We start from the raw sequence: 25975 nt of genomic DNA, 5'->3' as shown, positions 1-25975 counted from the left end.
CATAGGCAGCAGATAAGAAAGCAGTAGACAGGGAGAGCGTGATCTTGCAGCCTGGTACAGTGGAAAGAGCATGGATTTGGAGTTACAGAAACTGAGTTTGAATTCTAGATCCACTACTTAGTGCCTCTCTGGGCTTCTCTGAAATCCCTTACAGCTCCGAATTGATGATCCTTTAATCTTAATATTTACTTCAAGCAGTTGAAATAGTTTTAGTTTTGCATAAAAATTGAATGTTGTCACATTTAACTAGGTAATCTTTAAGCCATAATTTTGATGTATTAAATGCCTCAGTTACTCATGGTGGTTGTGTTCATGTTTCTTTATAGCAAACTGATTTATTTTAAAGATCAAAAAAATCGTAACATTTTATTATTTTATATTTATATCAAGCTGGATCCAGACCGAAGTTTATTTGATCAAGGAGTAAAGACTGATGGAACTGTTCAACTTAGTGTACAAGTCATCTCTTATCAAGGTTAGTATTCTAAATTATTTTCAACTAAACAAATTTATTAAGCAACTATTATGTGTCAGGCATAGTCCTAATTATTAAATATGGTTTAAACTGTATAACTTGACTATTTAGTAATTGTTTTACAAATTAGAAGTTGTCACCAAAAGTACTTAGTGTTTTCATAGAATATGAGCTTATGATTTAGTTTTAATAATTTATACTTAACTGAATTTTGCATATGTCAAGGAAACTTTAAAAAACTCTTGGGTGGATTCATTTTTAGGTAATAAATCAATGGTGTTCCTAAAGTGCAGATCTGGCCATGTCACTCCTCTTCTCAATAAACTCCAAAACTCCCTTTCACCTCTAAGTTTAACTATAAAATTCTGGTTGGTGTTCAAAGCCCTTCCTGACCTGCCTGCTCCCTACCTTTTCAAGTCTTTTATACCTTACACTTCTCTCCCCTGTCACATACTCTTCCATCCAGTGATGCTGGCCTCCTTAGTGTTCCTCAAATGAGGAAGTCCATCTCTCAATTCTGGTCATTTTCACTGGATGTCCCCTATACCTAGAATCCTTTTCCTCCTCATTTCTGCCTCGTTATCTCTCTAATTTCGTTCAAGTCCCAACTAAAATCCCTTTTACAGGCAGCTTTCCTTATCTACCTTAATTCAAGTCCCCTCCCTCTGTTGATTATTCCAAATTTATCCTGTATATTGCTTGACTGTGCATAGTTGCTTTCATGTTGTCTTTGCCATTGGACTGCAAGCTCCTTGGGAGCAGGGACCATCTTTTGCCTTTTTAAATATCCCCAATGCTTATCAGTGCCTAACATGTGGTGTATACTTAATAATTTTTATTGAATGACTGCATATTGACTGGCTAAGTAAGGTATGAGTGTTCTTAATCTAAATTACTTTCGGTAATCTAGTTATTATTTTAGATAATTGAACAGAATTCAAAAATATGTCACAAACTGAGACTTGGTTAATGAATATCAAACAATTGGTCATTATTTCTGTCTTGCTTGACAATTTTCTGGAAAATAGAGATGCTCAGTAATTCTATCAGAAGACTAAGAACCATTGAAGTCTTGATTTAATGGGATTTGAATATGTTCTAGGAAATCATAACTTTAAAATATTGCTATCTCAAATCTCTTTATCTTAGGTATTGCTGAGAAACAGACTTGGGGTCTTTATAAGTTACGTAAATGAATTTTAAAGAATTAATTGGGCAGCAAAGTTTTAACTACTTTCAAGACTGATTTTCATTATTAATTCAACGTGAGTTTGTTTTTCTTACCAAAAAGTTTGCTATATTATATTTTGATTGAAAACTACCAACAGATAACAGATTAGGAAAAGCTGCTAAATGATGCACTATAATTTTTAGGAACTTTCAAGCAGAGGTTAAATGACTTGCCCAGGTCACACTTCTAATAAGAGTCTGAGGCTGGATTTGAACTCAAGACTTCCTCACTCTAGGTCCAGGACTCTATCCACTGCTCCACTAGCTGCTTTCAGCTGAGGATGGGACCACAAGAGGTAGAGAGGTTTTCTAGGGTGAAAAGGCTGCTGGGGCATGGAGGATCAAGAATACACGTAGATAGTTTTCAAAAGGCTCACAAACTACTAATAACATGATGATCAAATCATTAAGAATAACAAATATCAATTTAAACAACATTTAAGGTTTTATCTCCACACCCATGAAATTAGAAAAGATGATAAAAGATTTTAAAGAACCTCTAGAAGACACTGTTGGTGGAGCTGTGAATTGGTCCAGCTATTCTGGGAAATAATTACTAAACTGTTCATGCTATTTTGACCAGGACAAAGACAGGCCACTGATAATACCAAAATATAAATAGTACTTCTTATGGTACCAAAAAACATACTAGAAACAAAGTATGTATGTGCATGCACACATATGCCCTTATTTAGAGTATCATGTAGTTGCTACTTCCTAACTGCCCAGGCCTCCACTTCTGCTTTGGAGCAATGTCTCCCCCATCCTCAAAAACCCCCACTCGCTCTGTCCATCCCTGCCAGCTGTTGTCCTATGTCTCTTCCCTCTTTCATGGATGAACTCCTTAAGACCATCTACAGTCTGTGCCTCCACTTTCTTTCCTCTCCCTGTCTTCTTAGCTTTACCAGCTTGCTCTTTAGCTTGACTCCCAACCTCATCATTCAACTGAAATTATCTCTCCAGACTTACAAATAATCACTTAATTACCAAATGTAATAATAGCCTTTTCTTAATCCTTATCCTTGACTTCTCTGCGGTCTTTGAGACTATCACCCTCTGTTCTTCAGTGCTCTTTCCTACCTTTTTCTCTCCTGCTTTTCTTCCTACCTGTCTGTTGCTTCTCAGTTTCCTTTGCTTAATCTTCATCTAAGTCATATCTACTAACCATAGGTGGCCCCTAAAGGCTCTCCCTGGTCCTTCTCTATTGCCTCTATACTAAAACTTTTAGGGGTCCAGACACCTGTGCAATTACCTTAAAAAAATTAGTCAAGTCAAAGGAGCTTTTGTTTATATGGATTTTAGCTGTTGATTTTTACCATATTAGAAGTTAAAACATTTTAGTATCCTAGAAATAAATTTTACCATGAAGTACCTCCTAAAAGGATCTCAGGGATCCCTAGTGGTCCCTGGATCACTGCTCTATACTAATTTACGTAATTATCTCAGCAGCTGCCATGGGTTTAATTATCATCTCTATGTAGATGATTCTCAGATCTATTTATCCAGCCCTAACTTCTCTTGAGCTCCAGTCCTACTATCAAACTACCTTATAGACATTTCAAAACTGGATGCCCTATAAACATCTTAAAATCATCATGCCCCAGACTGAACTCATCTTTTTCTTTTTCTTTTTTTTGGGGGGGGGGATTTTTTATTTTTAGTTTACAACACTTGGTTCTACATAATTTTGAGTTCCAGATTTTCTTTCCCCCCTCCCCCCTTCCCTCCCCAAGATGGCATGGAATCCAATATATCTTCTATATATAATTTTGCATTGAACTTACTTACGCAATAGTCAAGTTGTAAAGAAGAATTATGACCAATGGAATGAATCATATCATGAGAAAGAAGAAACAGAACCAAAAAAAACCCCAAAAACAAAAGAGGGGGAAAAAAAAGGCAAGCATAAAGTGTGCCTCAATCTGCATTCAGACTCTATAGTTCTTTCTCTGGATGTAGATAGCATTCTCCATCATGAGTCCTTTGGAGTTGTCTTTGCACCTTGTGTTACTGAGAAGAGCAAAATCTGTCAGGGTTAGTCATCACAGAATCCATATATCTGTGGTTGTGTATAATGTCCTCCTGGTTCTGCTCTGCTCTCTCAGCATTATATCGTGTAGGTTTTTCCATGTTATTATGAAGTCTGTATCATCCCCATTTCTTATAGCACAATAGTATTCCATTACCTTCATACACCACAACTTGTTCAGCCATTCCCCAATTGATGGGCATCCCCTTGAATTCCAATTCTTTGCTAAACTCATCTTTTTCTTAAAACTTTCCTCGCTTCTTAACTTCCCTATCTCTGTGGAGGGTACCACCATCCTCCTAGTTACATGGGCTCCCTAACTAGGTGTCATCCTCCACTCTTCTCTCTTACCTCCATATCCAATCTTGTCAAGTCCTGATTTTAACTTTGCAACATCCTGTATATGTCCCTGTCTCTCCTCTGACAATGCCAATATCCAGGTTTAGGTCCTCATCATCTCATGCCTGGGCTATTTGCAATAACCATCTGGCTGGTCTCACTTCCTCAAATCTCTTCCCACTCCACTCCATCCATCACTCAGTTGTCAGAGTGAACTTCTTAAAGCATGGGTGTTCAAGGGATATGAATAGGCAGTTTTCCAAGGAATAAATCAAAACAATTTAGAAATGCTCTAAATCATTATTGATTGAAGCACAGTTATGACCATGTTACCTTGCTAGTCAGCTCCAGTGGTTCACTTTTATATCCAGGATCAAATAAAAAATCCTCTTTAGCTTATATACCTTTTTATAACCTGACTCCTTTCTACTTTTACAGTCTTCACCTTCCTCCTCCCTCCCATCCACTGTGTCATCCAGTGATACTGGCCTCCTTGCTATTTTTTACATCACCCAACTCTGTGCAATTTCACTAGTTGCCCCACAGTGACAATGAAGAAGGACTACTCCTCTTCCTTATCTCTGCCTCCTGGCTTCCTTCATGTCCCCACTAAAATCTTATCTTCCAGAAGCCTTTCCCAGTCTTTCTATTCTTAGCATGTTATGATCTGTGATCTTCAATCTGTGTATATCTCCAATGTATTCTGTCAGTACCTGGTTTGTACATAGCGTTATATGTGTTTTCTCCTTATTACACTGTCACTTTCTTGTAAGTAATGACTATTAGTTGCCTTTATTTGTATCCTCAGCCCCTTTCACAATGCTTGGCACTTACTGGGTCTTTATTATGTCTGTCAACTTGGATTTGGGTGTTCTAATCAAGCCTGCTTTCCTTAGGCAACAAACTGTGTTCCCAATCTTTTTTTTTTTCCTTTTACATCACCAGAATGTAACCTCAGAGTCCTTCTAGGTGACTGACTATTCTAAATAGGGGCAGCGTCCAAGATAATTTCAATAATGAAATATTTTTTAAAACTACAACTTTTTGAATGTATATGTTTGTTTGCACTATGGTCTCAGAAGTGCTAAGATTGTTCGTTGATATGAAAATTTAAATGTGTTAAGGAGTGTTGTATGTGAATCATTACCATTTCATATTACAAGGGCAAGAAGCATGATATAATTGTGGATAGAGAATTAGCCTTTGAGTCAGGGAAGCTTGGGTTGTGACCAGGGTTTTGCTAGAACCAAATCATTTTAGTTTTGGAGAGCTGATTGCTAAGCATTTACATTTTGAAAATTGGCAAAAATTATAAATCAGGGCTTGATTATTGTTTTATTGATTCTCTAGACTTTAAAAAGTGATAGAGAAAATGTTAGTGTAATGAAGAATGTGTTAATAATGCAGAGTATAAACTTAAAAGTATTTTAGGTCTTTTTGGAGAACCAGTTGTTAAATATGCCAGCATACCCCTGGATACTGACTGGTTGAACGTTGGCAAGCCACTTAACCTCTCAGTACCTTAGGCAGCTCTATGAAAGTACAAATTGCAGAGCAGGTACTTCTTTGTCTTGGAAGAAACAATTTAGAACTACCTATACCCTTGAAATCACAGGTCTGGTTTAAAACAAACATAATTATTGTTAATAACTGTTATGTGCCAAAAGTAATTTGCATATATTACTACAAAACATTACAATAGCAATTTGCGGTATGACATTTGTAAGAATTGAAATAAATTGACTATTATTTTAATAACTTACTGCTTTCTGTCAAGTTAAAAATGTTTTTCCATTCTTTTTTTTAGGGATAGAACCCAAGTTAAATATCCTTGAAATTGTTAAACCTGCTGAAACTGTTGAAGTTGTTATTGACCCAGATGCCCACCATGCTGAAGCTGAAGCACATCTTGTGGAGGAAGCTCAAGTAATAACCCTTGATGGCACTAAGCATATTGCAACAATTTCAGATGAAACCTCCGAACAAGTGACAAGATGGGCTGCTGCACTTGAGGGTTATAGGAAAGAGCAAGAACGCCTTGGAATACCCTATGGTAAAACATATATATTAAGACATACTGATGAACTATTTTTAAAAGTTTTATCTGGAAAGTATGTATTTGTTTAAAAGGGACCAAAAAGGTGGATATATTTGTGTTAGAGTTGTATTCAGAGATACACTTTTTAATTTTAAAAAGTAGCATGTAGGTACATAACTATGTTAAGCTAGATATTAACTATTTACTCTAGTGGTTTTAGGAAGATTTGATATTTTGTCAAACCCTATGCTCTTTTCAAAGCAGTTAACATTTTTTTTTATTCTTCCTTATTCCTATCTAGTTCTAGTCTATTCTGAATTCTGTTCTCCTTTTCATGCGTTATACTGTTAGATTTTCCTTATTTATTCTCTTTTTTTCTTGATAGATTACCAAATTTCATCTGCCTCCTCTAATCCCATTTCTTTTAACATAAATTATAAACCTCATTGCTTTCCATTTTTTACTTTTGTATTTATTTGTCTTGAATGAGGCCTTCTGCTGTGTCTCACTTCTAGAAATATCAGTTCACAAAGCAAACAGTAATGTGTTACAGGATGCTGGAGTGGATCCAGGAGCCTGTTCCTACACCCAGGCATGATCACTCATCGCTTTTGAGGCCAATATATCCTCTCTCTGGATACGTGCCTGTCCTCTCAACCTAGGTTCTGACTTTCTTCTCTTGGGTTGGGAAATAAGCTTGGGAAACACCATCCCTGATTGGAGAAGATAGTCATCTTTTGTTCCCATTTCCTCTCCCCCACCCACACCCCCATGAAATTCATTATAAGGACCAATTTTTAAAATTATTATTTTAAATAAGTTTTTATTGATATTTTCTGTTTATTAATATTTTTTGTTAATTACATCACCGTAGTATCCCATGTATCTCTCCCCTTCCCCTTCCTGGAGAGTGAATGCCATATGACAGATAATATTTTTCTAGAGCGGGGGAAAAAGTCAGCATAAAAACATACTGAAAAAGTCAGAAAACATGTGTAATGCATGTGGGCCTCCCACTTCCATGAAGAGGTAGGTAGGTTGGGGGTGTTTACTCATATCTCTTCATTCAAATTCTCCTTGATCTTTATAATTTTGTTTCGTTTATTTTTATTTTTTTATGTTATTTTTTTCCATTTACATTATTTTAATTACTATGTATATTGTTTTCTTGGCTCTTTTCCTTTATTCTGCATCAATTCATATAGAACTTTCTGTGTTTCTCCATATTCATCACACACATCATTTCTTACGGAACAGTAATATTCCATTATATTCATGTACCACAATATGTTTCACCATTCCCTAATCAATGGACATCTACTTTGTTTCCCATTCCTACCCATCACAAAAAATGCTGCTGTGAATATTTTGGAGAATCTGGGGACTTTTTTTTTTTAATTATCTGTGGCTTCCTTGGAGTATAAACCTGGTAGTAGAATCTTTGGTTTAGATGGTATAGACATTTTAGTCACTTTATTTGCATAATTCCAAATTGCTTTCCAAAATGATTGTACCATTCCAAGGCTCCATCAAAAATGTGTTAGTGTGCCTGTCTTCCTGCAACCCTTCTAACCTTGATTGTGCCTTTTTTGTGCCAGTTTGCAGGATGTGATGTGAAAAGTCAGGATTGTTTGAATTTTCATTTCTCTTATTATTAGGGATTTGGGGCACTTTTTCATGTGGTTGTGAATACTTTGCATTTCTTCTTTTGAAGACTATTTGTTCATATCCTTTGTCCTTTTATGTATTGGAATATTTCTGCCAGTTGTTTGCTAGTTTTCCCAGAATTTTTTATCAAATAGGGAAATTTTTCCCTAAGTAACATGCGTTTTGCGCTTTACCAAATACTGCATTATTGAATTCTCTTGTTTCTGAATCTTTTTTGTCTGATCTGTCCCATTGATCTTCTATTCTTTAATAATTACCAGATGATTTTGATGACTATTACTTTCTGATATAGTTTGAGGTCCGGAAGTGCTATTCTCCCTTAATCTTTCTTTTCATCATTTCCCTTGATATTCTAGATCTTTTGTTTTTCCAAATAAAATTTGATATTATTTTTATCAAGCTCCATAAAGTATCCCCTTGTAATTTGATAGCTATAGCATTATATGTGTTAATTAATTTTGGTAGTATTGTGATTTTTATTATATTGATAGGGCTTAGCCATGAGTGCTAAATATTTCCTCTACTTTTTAAGTTCTTTATTTCTTTAAGGAGCACTGTGTAATTGAATCTAAACAAGTCTTTTGTGTGCTTTGGGACATTGATCCCCAGATATTCTATGCATTTTGTAGTTATTTGGAATGGGGCTTCCTTATTATTGCTTTTTTTGTGTGTTTTGGTATATAGAAATGCTGTTCATTTTTTTAAAGTTTAATTTAAATTTTTTTTCTTACATTTTAAATTCCAAACTGTCTCCTTCTTGCCCTCCCCACCCCACGTTAGAGTAGGTCACCATTTTACTCAAATACATATGTGAAGCTTTACTATGCGTACAATATCACTGTTACTATATATAACACTCTCTTGATTCTGTTCATTTCACTCTTCATTATTTCATTCAAAGTTTTCCATGTTTTCCTAAAATCAACCTGCCCATTATTTCTTACAGTACAGTAGTGTTCCATCACAATCATATAACACAAATGTTTAGCCATTTCTCAGTTGATAAGGCATCCCCTCAGTATCCAGTTCTTTGCTATCACAAAGAGAGCTACTGTAAATATTTTAGAACATATACGTTCTTTTCCTTTTTTCCTGATCACCTTGGGAAACAGATCTAGTAATGATATTGCTGGGTCAAAGGGGATACAGAGTTTCATAACTCTTTGGGAATAATTCCAGATTGCTGTTCAAAATAGTTGAATCGGTTTACAGTTCTACCAACAATGCATTAGTGTCCCAGTTTTTCTACCTATACTTCATTTTTCGTGTGTTTTGTGTTATTATATAGAAATGATGTTTCTTTTTGAGTTGCATTTTGTAATCTGCAACTTTGCCAAAGCTATTGTCTCAATTAGTGTCTTTGCTGATTCCCAGGGGTTTTCCAAGTTAAATTATCGTATTATCAGCAAACAAGTTCCATCTCTCCTTTACCTCTCTTTATGCCTTTAATTCTTTTCACTTGTCTTATTGCCATTACTAACATTTCCAGGACTATATCAAATAATAGTAGAGAGAGTGGGCATCCTTACTTGACTCCTGTATTTATTGAAAGATGTTCTAGTGTATCCAAACTGCACAAGATGCTTCCTTTTGGTTTTAGGTAGATGCTTTTTATGATATTAAAAAAAGGTCTCTCTATACCTACACTTTGTAGAGTTTTTAGAACAAGAGAGTGCTATACTTTGTCAAAGGTTTTTCTGCATCTTTTGAGATGAACACATAGTTTTGGTTTTTAATATTGTGGTGATTGTTTAATTGTGGTAATTATTTTTCTAAAGTTAAACCATCCTTGCATCCCTGGTTTAAATCCTATTTGATTATAAGCCATGAGTCTTTTAAGTCCAATTTCCACAGAAATTTGTTCAGTTCTCTATTTTCCCTTTTATTTATATTTCTTTTACACTTAACCAGGACTGAGAGACATTTCTCTTTCATTATTTTGTTACTGTGTTTGTCTTCTTGAAGCTCAGACAATGTTTTCTTTATGAATTTGGTTGCTAAGACATTTTGGGTGTATAATTTTATTTTGCTGGTGGTTTGTTATCTGTGATTCCTTTCAGTATAATAATAGTTTCCATGTTTATCTCATTTTGGTTTTTGAATGTTTGTTTTTGATTGGTCTGATAGCATGATGACACAACTCCTACTAGTTTTCCATCCTTCTAGTTTTATTTTGTGTATGTCTTTGGGTTTTTTTTTAAATGTTTCTTGCAAGAAGCAGATTGTAGTGTTTTGTTTTCTTATCCAGTCTTTTGCTCTTTTGTGCTTTATCAAATTGTTTAGTCAATTCACATTTAAAGTGGTAAAAGTTAGATTTATATTTTCCTCCACCTATCTAAAATTGGTGTTCTTTTTCAAGTAATGATTTTCCCCCTTTACTGTTGTAAACATAAGATTATATTCTTTCAGTTAGTTTAATCTTTTTTTAAGATGACTCTATTCCCACTGGCTCTCTTCTCATTTGTTACTCTTTTATCTTAAGGGTTTTGTTTACTAGTTTCTTGCTTCTGCTTTTATCTGGTTATATATTGCTTCTCCCTCTTTTTTCCTCTCAGTAAAGTAGATTCCCACTTCTCCTCCCCTTAATCTAAACCTATTTATTAGAGGTTTTTTGCCTTTTTTTAAAAAATTCATTTTTGTACCCCTTTCCAAAAAGGATTCTTCTCACTCTCTTTATTATCAGTCTTCCCTTTCTGTTCATTCTAGACCTTCATTCTCCTATTTTTGACTTCTATAATTATTCAGTCTCTCTTTTCTCTGCATTCTTCATACAATCAAAGCTTCCAAGTTATGCATTCTAGACTCTGCTGTCTAGGTGCTTTCTGCCACTGACTTGTAGGGCTTACCCCATTTATTCCACTTTTCCATTGTACATCGTTCTCAGAATAGTGCCAATTGTTGCAGGTGTCAGAGAGAGTACTGGCCCATGATTAGGGCACTATTGTTGTTCCTCACCCCCCACCCCATCTATACCCTCTGTTGTTGACTTTTTTATTCTATGTTTGCCTGGAAATCTCCTCCTTTTGTCTGTGCTCTCCTACTCCTCTAGGTGCCGCTTGACACATCCCCCCCGCGCCCTCCCCCCCCCACCACCACCACCAGGGTTCCAACTTCTCTCCTCCCTGGGTTAGTAGACTTCACTCACCAAAGCCCCTGGGCCTCCCATCACCTATAAGAGGGTTCATCAGTGGAACCCCCTCCCATCTCCAAAGTAAAGCTTCTTTTCTTTCCTCCCTTTTTCAGTGTTGCTGTCCACCCTACCCCACCCCCACTCTTTCTAAGACTTCGAGGTCACCTTTCCTTTATTTCTAGGCCTTGATTTGACACCTGTTCATTGACTTCTCCCTGTTCCTCTGTTCTACTCCCCCCACAAAAGAAGCAGTCACTAGTAGGCAGAGTGTCCTCGCTTTCTGTCTATACTACCGTATGTCTGCCTCCTCACTGTTTCCTCTGCCAAATTTCTGTCCTCCCTTCCATCTCTTGGTATATGTTTAGAAGGATATCTCTTACTGCGCTTTCTGTTGTTAGTCTGTTGCTCTGTGCAGTTATTCATTACTCCTACATTTCTGTTATTTGGAGTGTTCAAGAAGCAAATAATTTCTTCAATTCTTTTTCTTTCTAAAAATGCTTCAAATTCTTGTTGAATGTCCATCTTTTGTCCTGTATAAATTAACCTGTATTTTTGGGATAGGTTACTCTGGGCTCCATCCTGAGTCCCAGAGTTCTTTGGAACACAGTATTCCATCCCTCCTTTTTCTAGTGGGTACAAAGTAATTTGGCATTATTCAAATATTCTTTCCTTTGTATTTGAAGGTCTTTCTTCTGGTGGCTTGCAGAACTTGTTTCTGAATTGATTTACCCTATTTTGGGTTAAATTTAAATTTAACCTGTCGTGTCTTGGAGTTTTCAGTTTTGGGTCTTTTTTTCTGGAGGTAATCTTGTTGCAGCAATCTGCTAGGGGCTGCTGAAGGGGTGTAAGACACACCAACAACCAGCACACAGAAGACTGCAAACACAGGTTCTTTTGATCTTCTTTACTAAGGAAAGCAACGTTAAGGGGTTAACAATCTTACTTTAATCCAGCATACAAATATCATTCACTTAGTTAAGGGGAAAAAGCCAGCACCCTGAACTTCAGAGCAAATACAAACAAATTACAAACATCAACAGACAGACCTTGTCTGATTCAGATCTCAGTGCGTAGTTACCAGGGTTTAACAAAGTCCAAACGTCCACGTTTACAAGCTGGAGGGCTCTTAACTACAGCTGCCCAGAGTCTCCACATCAACACACCTTCAAGAGTGAGAACCCCTGCAAATAGCTCTGTTCTCTCTTTTAATACACTCTTTAGCCATCATCAAATGTCATCTGAGCAACTGGAACTTAGGCTCCTACTATTGGCTCTGGTCTTAGCCACTCCCCTTAGGACCCTGAGGGCTTCACGCCCACATAGGCTTAGCACCTAGTAGATAGGGGTTTGGGCCTGGGGTTTAGCATCTAGTAAGACTCAATCAAAGACACCCACCTTAACTGGTATTACAAATCTATGAATTCATTCAATTGGAATTTCATTTTTTATATTCAGAAGTTCTGGGTCATTCTCTTCATTATTGTGTAACTTTTTTGACCTGTCGAGTTCTTCTCAGAGATCTACGATCCTTAAGTTGTCTCATCTTTGAGATCCATATGTTTTACTTAAATAGTGAAAATATTTTCTTTTAATGTTACTTTGTTTTTTGTTTGTCTTCTAGGTTTTCCTTCACTTCTTCATATTTGCATTCCCAATTTATTGTTCTCTCTTTTGTTTCTTTGGTGAGACTTGCCATTACAGATTACAGTTTTTCTATTCTGCTTATTATTTTTGTTATTCAGGACACAAGTTTTGCTCTCATAATTCTCATTTCCCTTTTAAACCACCCAGAACAGTGTATTGTGGTTCCATGTTCTCCTCAAATCCCACAGGGTCCAGTGCTAGATGATTTTTCTTTATTCTGAAGTATTTATTCTAAAGTATTTATTCATAAATTCCTGAACTCATTTACTTGATCTGGAAGCCTTGGCAAGAGGGGCTACTTCTCTGTCAGAGACTAGGGAAAAGGGGGGTTTTTGAGACAGAGAATGATAAAAGAGGGAGCTTGTATTGAATGGCCTCAATTTTCTCAGTAAAATGAAAGATGAACTCCTAAGCTGAAGAGGGAAGAGGGGGATAAAGGGAGATGTGTGAGTCTTAAAGGGAGAAGAAAAGTTTTGGCATATCTTCTGTGGGAAATGAAATAGGCTACCAATTAGGAAAGAATAACAGTTCTAGCTTGCTTCAGTGAGGACCAACTTGAGATTAGGTAACATGCATTCACAAGGTATACAGGCAGCACTTTAGTGAGACTTCCCTTCAGCTGGGTTGGCAGGTTATGAGTAGGAGTAGACATAGCATATGGTGGGAGTAATCCCAGGCTGGGCTGAGGTTTGACAAGAGGTGGCAAACAAAGGAGAATTGAAATGGCTGATTATTGGGTTGAGATTGGAAAGGTGGGGGAAAGTAAAATCAAAACAGGCCTGGCAAATGATTGGTAGAGTTCACAGTCCCCAAGGGGTGTTTGTTGTTTGGATATTTTATTTATTTTCTAATTTTCGGTGGCTAATTGGAAGCAAGAGGAGGATGAGGAGGTGGAGCTTGTGGGGGGGGAGGAGTGTTCCCCCACCCTCCAGTGGTCCAAAGAGCCTAGGACCAGCTCAGCCCACAAGTCCTCTTGTCTACTAATGCCTACACTCCTAGCCAGCCCCACTTAGCCTTGGTATCACTTGGCTCCTGAGGCCAGAAGCCCTGACCCAGGAACCCAGGCATTGGCCCTGTGCTAGACCTGGACCTTGATTCTGCTCTGCAGCTACAGCTTCTGTCCTCTGGAGCATAGTGGGGTGGAGGAAGTCCTCATGGTCTCTTAACAGGCCTGGATCTCAGTTTTATCTCAGCTATTCACATTTTAATAGAAGTAAATCTGAAAATCTGCTTAGTAAATTATCTCTTTTTCTGCATCAGATAGCATCATATTGCCCTGAAGAAGATAAGTGGACTTCTAAAACTTGGATAATTAATGTCTACTCTTCACTGTGATCAGCTTTTAAAATGACTGATAACACTAAATGAAACCATTAGACATTATAGTTGGGAAGCATGGTAGGAGAGAGGGCAGGGTGCAAAACTAGCTGAGGAAAAAAATGTAGCCCAAAAATGTATTTGACTTATAGCATTACAGTCTAATTTATTTCAGTCAAAAATTATTAACAATATTTTAGAGCACTTTACCTGAACTATTTAAGCATCAGAGCAACTCTGAGGTATCCATTACAGATATTTTCCCCATTTTATAGATGAGAAACAGGCTCAGAAGCAGTGTTTATACTTTCATCTTCCTGATTCCCAATAAATCATTTATTAAGTGCTTATTGTACAAAGCTAATTTAAGTGCTAGAGATACAAATAGAAAAATAAATGTCCCTTCTCTCAAGTAGCTACATCCTAATGGGGTAGAGACAACACATATGGAAGGTTTCAGCTGCTAGTCAGGTAGAATGTTCCATGTTGTCCTTAGCATGTAGTATCAAAGTCAATGTTATTGCCTCTTCTTTCATGTTATTTCCATTGGTACAGTCATCAAATTCTGATTTTTGAGCCACTTGATAGTACTGAGAATTTTCTTTTATAATTCTTAAGTAGCTGTGGCTACAGTTTCTGCTGAAGCAGATCCCAGGCTACATATCCACAAGTGTTGCCTCCCAGGATGATGGCTGGACGCTGCATTTTTATTTTTCAAGGCCCTTGGGCAGTCTCCCTCAGAGTCTGTGGGGATATGGTAGTCAAGATACTGGTGATCATTTTACTTGGCCTGATGCATATGGTCTCTTCCTCGGGCCGCTTTCTTGCTTTATCTGGCCTCGCTTTCCTAAGATACCTGGTGATACAGGGGATAGATTTCTGGGCCTGGAAGTCAGATAACCTGAGTTCGAATCCAGCCTCAAAGAGAATTTGTAGCTATATGACCCTGAGGAAATTATTTAACTTCTCTTTGTCTCAGTTTTCTCAGTTGAAAAATGAGATTAATAATAGCACCTACTTCTCAAGGTTGTTATGAGGATCAAATGGAATATCTGTAAAAAGCACTTAGCACAGTGCCTGACCCATAGGAGGCACTAAATAAATGCTTATTCCCTTCTCTTCCTCTTCCCCTCTTATATGTAGAAATTGATTAACAGTTGGTGATGACTGGCCCCTTCTCCACAAGAGTTGCTTCCCTGGATGATAGCTATATCCAGCATTTTATCCACTATTACATGGTTTTGGGAGTTGAGGTTTTTTTTTATCTTTGTTGACTTTATTACTGGTTATTTTTCATGTTGATAAGTTTTAACCGCAAGAAATAGCATATGTTGTCCAATATGAATAAGGTATAGCAAAACAGGCTTTAACTAATTGTATTGTTAATGTATTTTTGCTTAATGGGAAGATCTTTCTCATCCATTAATAGGCCCATGTGACCTGCTTGAGTCACATGAGTCTTTGGTGGGAGGAGCTTGCTGAACAGGTGGAACAAGAAGGGGTGGAGCAGGAAGGGTAGAACAGGAGGAGGCAGAGCTGAAGCAGAACTGAACTGGGAGAGAGACAGTGGGAGCTGCAGCTTGGAGGGAGGGAGAGGGAGGCAGGCACAGGCAGCAGCTATTGTGAGTGAGAAACAGAGCTTGTGTTGTGGGAAGGCCCTAACATAGGGAAGGCTTGGGGATGGCAATGCCCCCTGCATTGCTAATGTATACAGATTTCTTTGTTGCTATGATGGATTTGGCTTTTGGGTATTTGAATAAATGTTTTGGTTGTATCTTCCATGTAGAGAGTCGTATATTTTGTGATTCAGAAGTATGCCTGCATAATCATAGCTGCCATAGGCACTGTGAATATCTCATTGGTGCTACATTTGGTGACAAGGATGGGATCGTGAAATATCAGAGGAGGCAGGAGGGCTTTAGGGAAGGATTTATCTTATTTCTCCCTAGCAAGAGAATGGGCTCTGTGAAAACTGGGAACCACCGGGGCTATGGAAGGGAGAACCCAGAAATTTAGAAAGATGTTTGCAAGGAATACCAATAGAACTGGGGAAAGAACTTGTAGGGGTGTGTAGGAGAGGCTGGCCCTTGCTAACAAGTTATCATCTTATGTATAAAAGCAAAGACAAGCTGTTGGAGGAGAAAGCTCAGATGGAAAAGGAGTTAGTTGACTGGTTTGCATGGGAATCTTTCTGTGCTACAATGTTCAGGCTTTCCTTTAGAAGTGCAAGCTGGAGGGGTTTCAGGTGGTAGAAGAGCAAGCTATTGTTCATTTAGCTAAAAAAGAAGCAAAAAGCTAACAGTTTAAGACCTGGACACTTGCCAGGAGGATGTGTGGAAGGAAAATGAAACAAAGTTAAATGAGGAGGATTTTAGCAATGCAGAAGTTCGTCCCATACTAAGAAGGAAGCAGGAGAAACCAGCGGGGCCACACAGTGTTTAGGGAAATAATTGAGGATTTTACTGAGGAGTTCACAGATATTTTGAGTTTATTCACCCAAAGGATGGGAGAATTGTTAGTGTCGTGGATGGTGAGAATCGGTGATGAAGAGGCCAGAGGAGTAGGGATCAATAATGTAGATTGCTTGAAATTCATATTAGTCAGAATCCTTTTGTACATGGAACTTTTAGGGATTACCATATTCAAGGAGGTGGCAATGAAACTAATCTGTTAGCTTTAGCTGCAGATGGGATGCAACAGACAATAGCCTACTGACAGTATGTGGCCCAGTGTCTCCAGCTGGACCCCGGTATTTGCTTAGGGACTGTATGAGAAAGTTAAAGGAAGAGGTAATGAAGACTGCAATAATGATGGGAGTTGCCGAGGCTTATCACGGTACCCCCTTAGCAGTTTCTCATAGAAATATCCGTGAAGATGGCTCCTCCTGCTTATATAAGCACCTAATTCTAACTCTACTAATTGGGGAAATAGGGCACCCTCTTTCAGAGGTGCTGGATAAGATTTCACAGTTTAGTGACTTAGAGGAATGGGAAAAAGATAAATTTCCTTGAAAGAGAAAAGTAAATAGCCAGTGGATTCAAAGTCAGAATAGATTGACAAGAAAAAATTGTTTACCCCTCTGTTGAGAGCAGAGATAGATTTTGGAAGAATAGATGGTACTCCACCTAATGAACTACATATAAAATGTACCTAGAAAAGGGGCTTAATATTAGACTGAATAGGGAAGTAAGAACTGCCCCTACAGATCGTCCTGAGTCATTGTATCCAAATTTGTCACACTTTTCAGGTAGAATAGGAAATTGGCCAAGCCCCAGCTCAGATTAAAGAAATACACAGCATTAAGGAGGATAGGAAAGTACAGTTTTAGTTGCTTCATTGACTCCAGAAGCATGGCTGACTCTGTATCTACCCTGCTTCTGGTTATTTTCTCCTTATTCTTTTGGGCTTCTCAACTTGTTTGCTAGATTTGTTTCCTGCAGGTTTGATGCCCTCTACCTGTAGATGCCTGACTGCTTGAGCTGGATGTCACCCCCTGTCCAAGACTGTGCTGTGTCACCCCTGGACCTGGCATCGACCACATTCCAGATGCTGGCTAAAGAACTGACTCCTTGAATGGGACCTCTTGGGGCAGGGACAGCTCTACGTCCAATTTCAGCAGGAAGTAACTATAGAAGAAGAGACCTTCGCCCCTTATCCCAAGGGATTTTGGGCCCCATTCTTTTGAGAGGGGGATGATGGGGTGCTTGTGCTCAAGCCCCACCCTAAGATATTGTTTTATGTGTATATTTTGTGTTATCCCTGTTATATTGTACTATTCTGTTGATACCAGTTGCCCCATTGACCTATGTAATGGATGCAAAAGATCTTGGGGCCGAATTTATTGTTAATATATTTTTTGCTTAATGGGAAGATCTTTCCCACACATTAATAGACCCATGTGATCTGGTCAAGTCACATGGAAGCCTGAGTCACATGAATCTATGCTGGGAGGAGTTTGCTAAATGGGAAGCAGGAAGGGTGGAACAGAAAGAGGCAGATCTGAAGCAGAACTGAGCTGGGAGAGAGACCATGGGAATTGGAGCTTGGAGGGAGAGAGAGAGAGAGGCAGGCACACGCAGCAGTTAGTGTAAGTGAGAGAGGTAGCTTGTGTTGTGGGAAGGCCCTAACAAAGTGAAGGCTTGGGGATGGCAGTGCCCCCTACATTGCTAATGTGTATCGATTTCTTTGTTGCTGTGATGGATTTGGCTTTCTGGTGTTGGAATTTGGCTTTCTGGTGTTTGAATAAATGTTTTGGTTCTGTCTTCCATGTAGAGAGTCTTATATTTTGTGATTCAGAACTACGCCTGCATATTCATAGCTGCCGTAGGCACTGTGAATATCTCATTGGCGCTACATTAATGGAGATTTCTTACCTTGTTTTTAGATCCCATACAGTGGTCAACAGACCAAGTCCTTCATTGGGTAGTTTGGGTAATGAAGGAATTCAGTATGACTGATATAGACCTACCTACACTAAGCATTTCAGGAAGAGAATTGTGTAGTCTCAATCAAGAGGATTTTTTCCAGAGGGTCCCACGAGGAGAAATTCTGTGGAGTCATCTGGAGCTCCTTCGAAAATGTATGTTAAATCTATCATATATTATGTATTTTGTTAACTTCAGTCTTTTATAACTTTTATTTAAGAATCCATCTCAATTTTTATTTTCATCTCAAGTGCCATTTCAAACTTTTAAGATTTTCTTGTGTGTGTATGTGATATTTTGCAGAATTTTAGAATTAGAAAGGTCCTTGGAAACCATCTCACCCAATCTATTTGGCTTAATAGTATTCTTCTCTACAACAAAGTAGGCAACTAGTTATCCAGCTTTGGTTTGAAAATCTTCAGTGAAGGGGACCCCACTACCTCCCAAGGAAACTCATTCCATTTTAGTTAGTTCTAATTGTCAAAAAATCAAACCTGAATTTGCCTCTTGGCATCTTCTACCCTTTGCTCCTATTTCTGCCCTCCAAGAATAAGTAGAATAAATCAAGTCCTTTTTCATGACAGCTTTTTAAAAGATACGAAGGCTGCTATTATATATTCCCTAAGTCTTCTCTGTGCCAAACGTCACCAATTCTTTCAACCAAGCCTCGTGGTATGTGACCTCAGGGCCTTTCACCATCTTGGTTACCCTCCTCTGAATGTTCTCCAGCTTCTCAATGTCAGTCAACAACCATTTACTAAGTATATACCAGGTGCTTACTGATCTAAGAGATAGAGGTACAAAAAAGGGCAAAAATCATCTGAGTAGAGAACAACATAGCAGGATTATCAGATCCTTAGAACTGAACATTACCATTTAATGCAACCTAAGATCACATTAGCTTTTTCAGGTGTTGTAATTATCACATTGGTGATTGATACTGAACAACTCCTCCATCTTATACTTAGTCATGCTATAGTTTAACATAGTTATATACATCTAAAGAACCATAGTTCTCAAAGTTAATTTCTGCTTGTTAAAATTATGTTTGTATATTATGTTTATATTTATTAAAATTATGTTTGTGTAATAGTAATGGAAATTTTCTTCCATTGCTAATTATAATTCTTTATAAACAAATAAAAATATCAATTACCCTTGTTTGTAACAAGAGCTAAAATCATCATTAAATCTTTTAACCACATTTTATTCATTAAAAAAAACATATTTGGCTTGAGATTTACTTATTCAACTGGAGTTTACATTTAACAAAAATTAAATGATGATTAATTTTTTTTTTTCTTTATTCTTCAGATGTATTGGCTAGCCAAGAACAACACATGGGTGAAATAGCAACAGTTACTATTGATCAACGTGAGTATGTAGGTCTATAGTTTATCAGTTTAAAATGGTTTTACTTCTTAAAAGCAAATTGCAAACTTTTTTGAATCAACTTTATAAATATCGCTGTATTTTAAACCTTGTTTTTCATTTGATTTGTTACTTGCTAGTGCATATCTAAATTTAATATTTCTTTAAATCATTTATTTATTTGTTAGACTAACAACTAGTTAGAATAGTTGATCAACAGAATTTTCCTATACTTGGGAAATATAAAAAGTACAGAATATGTGATTGTATAGTTACAGTGTAACAAGCCATAAAAGAGAATTGTTGTTTTTTAACCAGACCTGTGATTTCAGTGGTGTAGGAAGCTGCCAGTGAGGAACTTCCTCTACCAAGAGAGCTTAGCACCTTCTCTGAAATTTATACTCTTAAAGTGTTACCTGAGGCACTGAAATGTTAAGGGATTTGCTCGGTTTCATACAGCTAGTGTGTATCAGAGGTCTTGAACCCAGGTCTTTCTGTCTCCAAGACCAGATTTTTAACCATTACATCACACTGCCTTTCATAGTAGAGATAAAGAGTGTCAAACTCAAATAGAAAGGCATTCCTGTGGCCCGTATATTAATTTGGAAAACCACAAATTAACATAATCTATGTTGACTTACATTTTTATCTATATTGTTAAACATTTTCCAGTTATAATTTAATCTGGTTGGTTTTGCAGGTGAAAGTTCGATGCCTCTAGTGTCAATTTCAGTCGAATATGTATCATTGCGACTCATTTTTCAAAAGGAGAATCAAGTTAAATATTTGCCAAGTTATTTATATAAAATATATTATTTATCATTATGCTAAAAACTTTGGATCTTTTTCTTGTCAAGTTATCTCATTACTGTCAAAAAATTACAAATCTTATCCTAAAACTAAGTTAAAGGAAAGGAATTAAGATAAATGTGCATGTATGTTTTCCCAGAATATTGTGCATATCTTTTATTATGAAATTATAACTGCTTTTTCCATGGTCTTATGTTTCAGCTGTTCAGATTATACCAGCATCAGTACAGCCCACCACACCAACCACCATTAAAGTTATAAATAGTAGTGCAAAGACAGCTAAAGTACAAAGAGCACCACGAATTTCTGGAGAGGATAGAAGTTCACCTGGAAACAGAACTGGTATTTTCCCACCTTCTTTATAATTAAGTATTCACATTGCTAATGTGTTGTCCAAATTACACGCATATGTTAGAATTGTACCTGGGAATTTTCATTACAGATGAACTATAGAGTGAAAGTGGAATTTCCCCTCAGTTAGGATTCAGGTAGTAACCAAGTATTTACATTGCTAATGTTAGTGGATTGTAAACCAAAGGAATATATCACTTATTTACTCTTTGTTCCATGTATAAGAATGATAGTTGTGGCTTCTAATTCTCTCTGAATAGGAAATAATGGACAGATTCAACTATGGCAGTTTTTGTTGGAACTTCTTACTGACAAAGATGCTCGAGACTGCATTTCCTGGGTTGGAGACGAAGGAGAGTTTAAGCTAAATCAGCCTGAATTGGTAGCACAAAAATGGGGACAACGCAAAAATAAGCCTACTATGAACTATGAGAAGCTTAGTCGGGCTTTAAGGTAAATAATTTACTAAATTTTTGGAACTATTTTACGAAATGGCTGTTGCTCAGATTTGCTTTTCACCTATTATTATATTGTAGGAATTAGGGATTGTGTAGACATAAAAATACCTGTGTAAAAGAAATGTTATAAAAAGTATTTGTATAGTTTCTTTAAAATCTTGTTATTTTGCCCTTTTCCATTATATTTCTATTTTATGAAGATATTTAATATCAACAAAAACTAAAACTGATACTTTCATACAAACCGATTTTTAAAATTATATTTAAAATCACTGTTTTTGAGGTGCATATAATTTTTTTGGTTTATTGTTGTTCTTTCTTTTTTTTTTGTTTCTTTTTTTTTTTTTTTGAGAGGGGGAAGGCAGGGCAATTGGGGTTAAGTGACTTGCCCAAGGCCACACAGCTAGTACATGTGTCAAGTGTCTGAGCCCGTATTTGAACTCAGGTCCTCCTGGCTCCAAGGCCGGTGCTCTACTCACTGCACCATCTAGCTACCCCATTGTTGTTCTTTCTAAATCTGCTATAATTTTAAGAAATCAAATTTCACCCAGTTTTTTAAAAATTATAATTATTTTTATTATTCTTATTACTGTAAATGAAACCAAAACTCTTAAAGACATAATATTTTGGGGATGCCAACAAACCAAAGCTAGTTATTTTGTTTTGTTTTATAACTGTGAAAGTGAGCAAAGATTGTCTTGTTTATATAGTTGACTAGAGTATGGAGTTAATTTATGTCAGTGGAAGGAAAAATAAAACTTCATATAAATCTGGAATTTTATAGTTTAAAGACACCCAGGTGGCCACCTACTCTGATCCATAGTGAAAAAAGAATCAACCCTACAATGTATCCAACAAGAGGCCATCCAGACTCTGCTTGAAGACCTCCAAGGCCAGATGCTACCTCCTAAGGCATCTCATTCTACTTTGGGATTGCTTTTTAATTGTTAGGAAGTTTTTTTCCTGACATCAAACTTAATTTTTCCATTAAATTTTCTAAAGTCCTGTTAGGGCAGAGCAGGCCTAATCATTGTTTCACATAATAGCCTTTCAGATACTTGAAACCACATTATCCCTATCTTTTCTGCCAACCTTTGAATCATCTTTTTACTAAGCTAAATATCCCCAGTTCCTTTTATTAGTCGTTGTACACAGTGGATTCAAAGGCCATTCACTATCTTGGTCTTGTCAGTCAGCAAGCATTTATTAAGTTCTTCCTCCAGAGACTGTGCTAAGTGTTGGGAATATAAAGAATGATAAGAGAATTTCCCTGCTTTCAAGGAACTGACAGTCTAGTGAGGGAGACATCATATAAAAAACTATGTACAACAAGATATATGCCCATCAAATTGAAAATAATCAACAGAGGAAAGGCACCTAGCATTAATGGGCATTAGCAAAGGCTCCTTGCAAAGATGGGAGATTTTAGCTGAGACTCGAAAGTTGGGAGTAGAAATGAGGAGGGAGATCATTCCAGGCATGAGGAGCAGCCAGTGAAAATGCCGGGAGTCACGAGATAGCATGTTATGTGTGAGTAACAGCAAGACCAGTGATACTGGAGAGTTCAAGGGAAGTGAGGTGGTAGGTAAAAGGAGTAAAACTACTGGAAAGATAGGAAAAGGCAAGGTAATAGAAAGCTTTAAAAGCCAAACAGAAGATTCTGTATTTGATTTCGGATGCAATGAGGAGCCACCGGTGTTGATTGATTGGGGAGGGAGGTGGTGATATGGTCCAGCTTGTTCTTTAGTAAAACTAACCTGAAAGCTGTGTGGAGAACAGACTGGAATGGGGAGATGCTTGAGGCAGGGAGACAAGCCAGAAGGCTGTTGCAGTAGTTCAGGACCTAAGTGATGAGGGCTTGCACCTGAGTGTTGACTGTCAGAAGGGGGATGGGGACACATATAAAAGATGTTGGGAAGGTAGGAATGACTAGCTTGGCAGTTGATTAGGTATGGGGAGGGGGAGGAGGGAGAATGGAAAGTGGTTGAGAGAGTATAAGAAGTCAAAGGTGACACCTGGGTTGTGAGCCTGTGTGACTGGGAGGATGGTGGTACCCTCTGCAGTAATAGGGAATTAGGAAGGAAGAGGGGAGAGTTTTAGAAAGAGTTCAGTTTTGAACATGTTGAGTTTAAAATGCCAAATAGATAATTCAGTTCTAGATGTCTAATAAGCAGTTTGAGTTGTAACACTGGAGATCAGGAGAGAGGTAGGTTAGGGCTAGCTAAATATATCTGAGAATCATTTGCATAGAGATGATAGTTGAAACCAATGGGAGCCAATGAGATCATCAAGTGAAATAATATAAAAGGAAAAGAGAGGAAGGCTCAGGACAGAGCCTTGAGGACGTACCTTTGGTCAGTGTTCATGACCTGGATGAAGGTCTATCAAAGAACACTGAGAAGCAGCAGTTGAAGAGATAGAAAGAGGCAGAAGTAACAGGAGGAAGATATCATGAAAATTTAAAGAGTACATTGCTCTCTAGTTTGTCACTATCTTTCTTAAACTATTCTGACTAGGACACAGTCACTATCACTTTGTTTTTCTTAGAAAATATGACTCTAAAAGCAAAAAAGAAAGCATTAGCTCTCACTGCTAACTCATTGAGTTTCACAGTCCATCAAAATCTCCGGACCTTTTTCAGACAAACTTCCAACTATATCTCTTTTCTTCTGATATTTGTGAAGGCAATTAAAAATTTTTTTTTTCAATCAGCAAAAATCTACTCTCTCTCCTTATTTCCTCCCTCCCCAGTTGAGAATGAAGGAAAAACAAAACCCTGGTTGCTAACATATGTAGTCAAGCAAAACAGATTTCCACGTTGGCCATGATTAAAAGAATGTCTGGGTGTGTCTGGGTGTGTACACACCCACACACACACACACACACACACACACTCACACACTCAATGTTCACATATGACTCATGCTTCATTTTGTATTTTTCACCTCCGTCAGGAAGTGGGTAGCATGTTTCATTGTCATACTTGGTCGTTGGGCTGATCCACATCCCTAATTTTTTCCAAAGTTGTTTGTCTTTATTTTCTTGTCACCGTATAAATTATTACCATGATCCTTCTCACTACATTCTGTATCATTTCATGCAAGTCTTCCTAGCTTGCTCAGAAATTATCCTCTTCATCATATCTTATAGTACAATAGTGTTCATTATCTTTTATACCATACTTGTTCAGCTGTTCCCCAACTGATAGCCATTCCCCCTCAAACTCCCATTCTTTGCCATCTCAAAAAGAGGCATAAATATTTTTGTACATCGTTAAGAGATTGTTTTGCTTAGGACTAATCCCTCCCTTAATCTTTCAGTTTTCTAATTACATATCCTCCCTCTCCCTGTTGAGTGAAATGTATTTCTGTACCTAACTCAGTGTGTGTGTATGTGTGTGTATTCGTGTGTTCGTGTTCTTCACTCCTTTGACCAGTTACTATAAGAAATGAGGTTCAGGTATCAGGTGGGCCCCCCCCCCCGCCATTATCCTTGTCTTTATAGATCTCTCTTGTGTAGCCTGATTGTAAGATAATTTTCCCTAACCTCCATCTTCCTTTCCCTCCCTTTCCATTCTTAAGATAAAAATGTAACATAACTACTCCAGAACCATCCGTCTAATTAGACTCTCTCTTATAGTCCTTGATAATGGTAGGATTCAGAAAAGACACATATATCATCTCTCCATTTAGAATGTAAGCCATCTTTGTTTACACCTTTATCATTGTTTATTTCTGCTTACTTTTTTATGTTTTTCTTAACTCCTGTGTTTTAACTTCAGCATTTTCATGTAGTTCTAGTCTTTTCATCAGCAATGTTTAGAAGTCCTCTATTTCATTAACGATCTTTTTTTTTTTTTCTGTAGGATTCTACCAGATATTTTTTTGGATGAATTTTTCTTGACTTTAAGCCTATATCCTTTGCCTTTTAGAATATCATATTCCAAGTTCTATATTCCTTTATAGCAGTAGCTGCTAAGTTGTGTATAATCCTGACTGGCTCCTTAGTACTTTCTTTTTGAATGCTTGCAATATTTTTTTTCTTGGACCTGGCAGCTCTGGAATTTTGGCTATAATGTTCCCATGAGTTTTCATTCTAAGGTTTCTTTCAGGAGATGACCAGTGAATTCTTTCTATTTATATTTTACTGTCTGATTCTCAGAGCTCTAGGCAGTTTTCTTTTATGATATCTTGAAATATAATTTCTAGATGCTTTTTTTTTTGGTTATGGCTTTCACATAATTCCATGATTCTTAATTTATCTCTCCTCAATCTGTTTTCCAGGTCAGTTGTTTTGGTATGAGATCCTTATCTTTTTTTCTCTTTTTTTCAGTCTTCGGACTTTGTTTTAGTATTTCTTATTGTCTCACGGAATCATTAACTTCTATTACTTTTATTCTTATTTTCAGGGCATTTTTTGCTTTGGCAAATTTTTGTAGTTATTTTGCCAAATTGTTAATTCCCTTTCCAAACCTTTTTATCCATAGCTCTGTTTTTGCCCTGTGTTTTCCTCTGGTGCTTTCAATTCATTTATAAAAACAATTTACAACTGTTGCTTTATCTCTTTTAGGAATTCTGGTTGAATTTGTGCCCAGGCCATGTCTTTGAGGCATTCCTTATAGATTTTTTGGAGTCATTCTCTTCTTCTGACTTTGTCTTGAGCATTCTTAATTGCTTTTTATGGTAGGGTTC

The 25975-nt window shown here is 37.2% G+C and overlaps 1 protein-coding gene across 4 annotated transcripts in view; it reads left to right on the top strand.

Annotated features, from left to right (window-relative positions):
- The window catches only part of GABPA (GA binding protein transcription factor subunit alpha), a 74547-nt gene that overhangs the window by 40364 nt on the left and 8208 nt on the right, over positions 1-25975 (top strand). For all 4 annotated transcript variants that reach the window (XM_036747928.1, XM_036747927.1, XM_036747929.1 and 1 more), the window contains exons 4-9: positions 391-475; positions 5881-6126; positions 18255-18449; positions 19609-19668; positions 20677-20817; positions 21087-21279. In XM_036747928.1, the coding sequence (XP_036603823.1) occupies positions 391-475; positions 5881-6126; positions 18255-18449; positions 19609-19668; positions 20677-20817; positions 21087-21279 (920 nt within the window). The remainder of the gene's footprint in view (positions 1-390; positions 476-5880; positions 6127-18254; positions 18450-19608; positions 19669-20676; positions 20818-21086; positions 21280-25975) is intronic.

This window comes from Trichosurus vulpecula, chromosome 2 (genome assembly GCF_011100635.1).
Source record: "Trichosurus vulpecula isolate mTriVul1 chromosome 2, mTriVul1.pri, whole genome shotgun sequence".
Classification (NCBI taxonomy): domain Eukaryota; kingdom Metazoa; phylum Chordata; class Mammalia; order Diprotodontia; family Phalangeridae; genus Trichosurus; species Trichosurus vulpecula.
The sequence above is the reverse complement of the archived record's forward strand: the minus strand, read 5'-3'. Positions and strand labels throughout refer to the sequence as shown.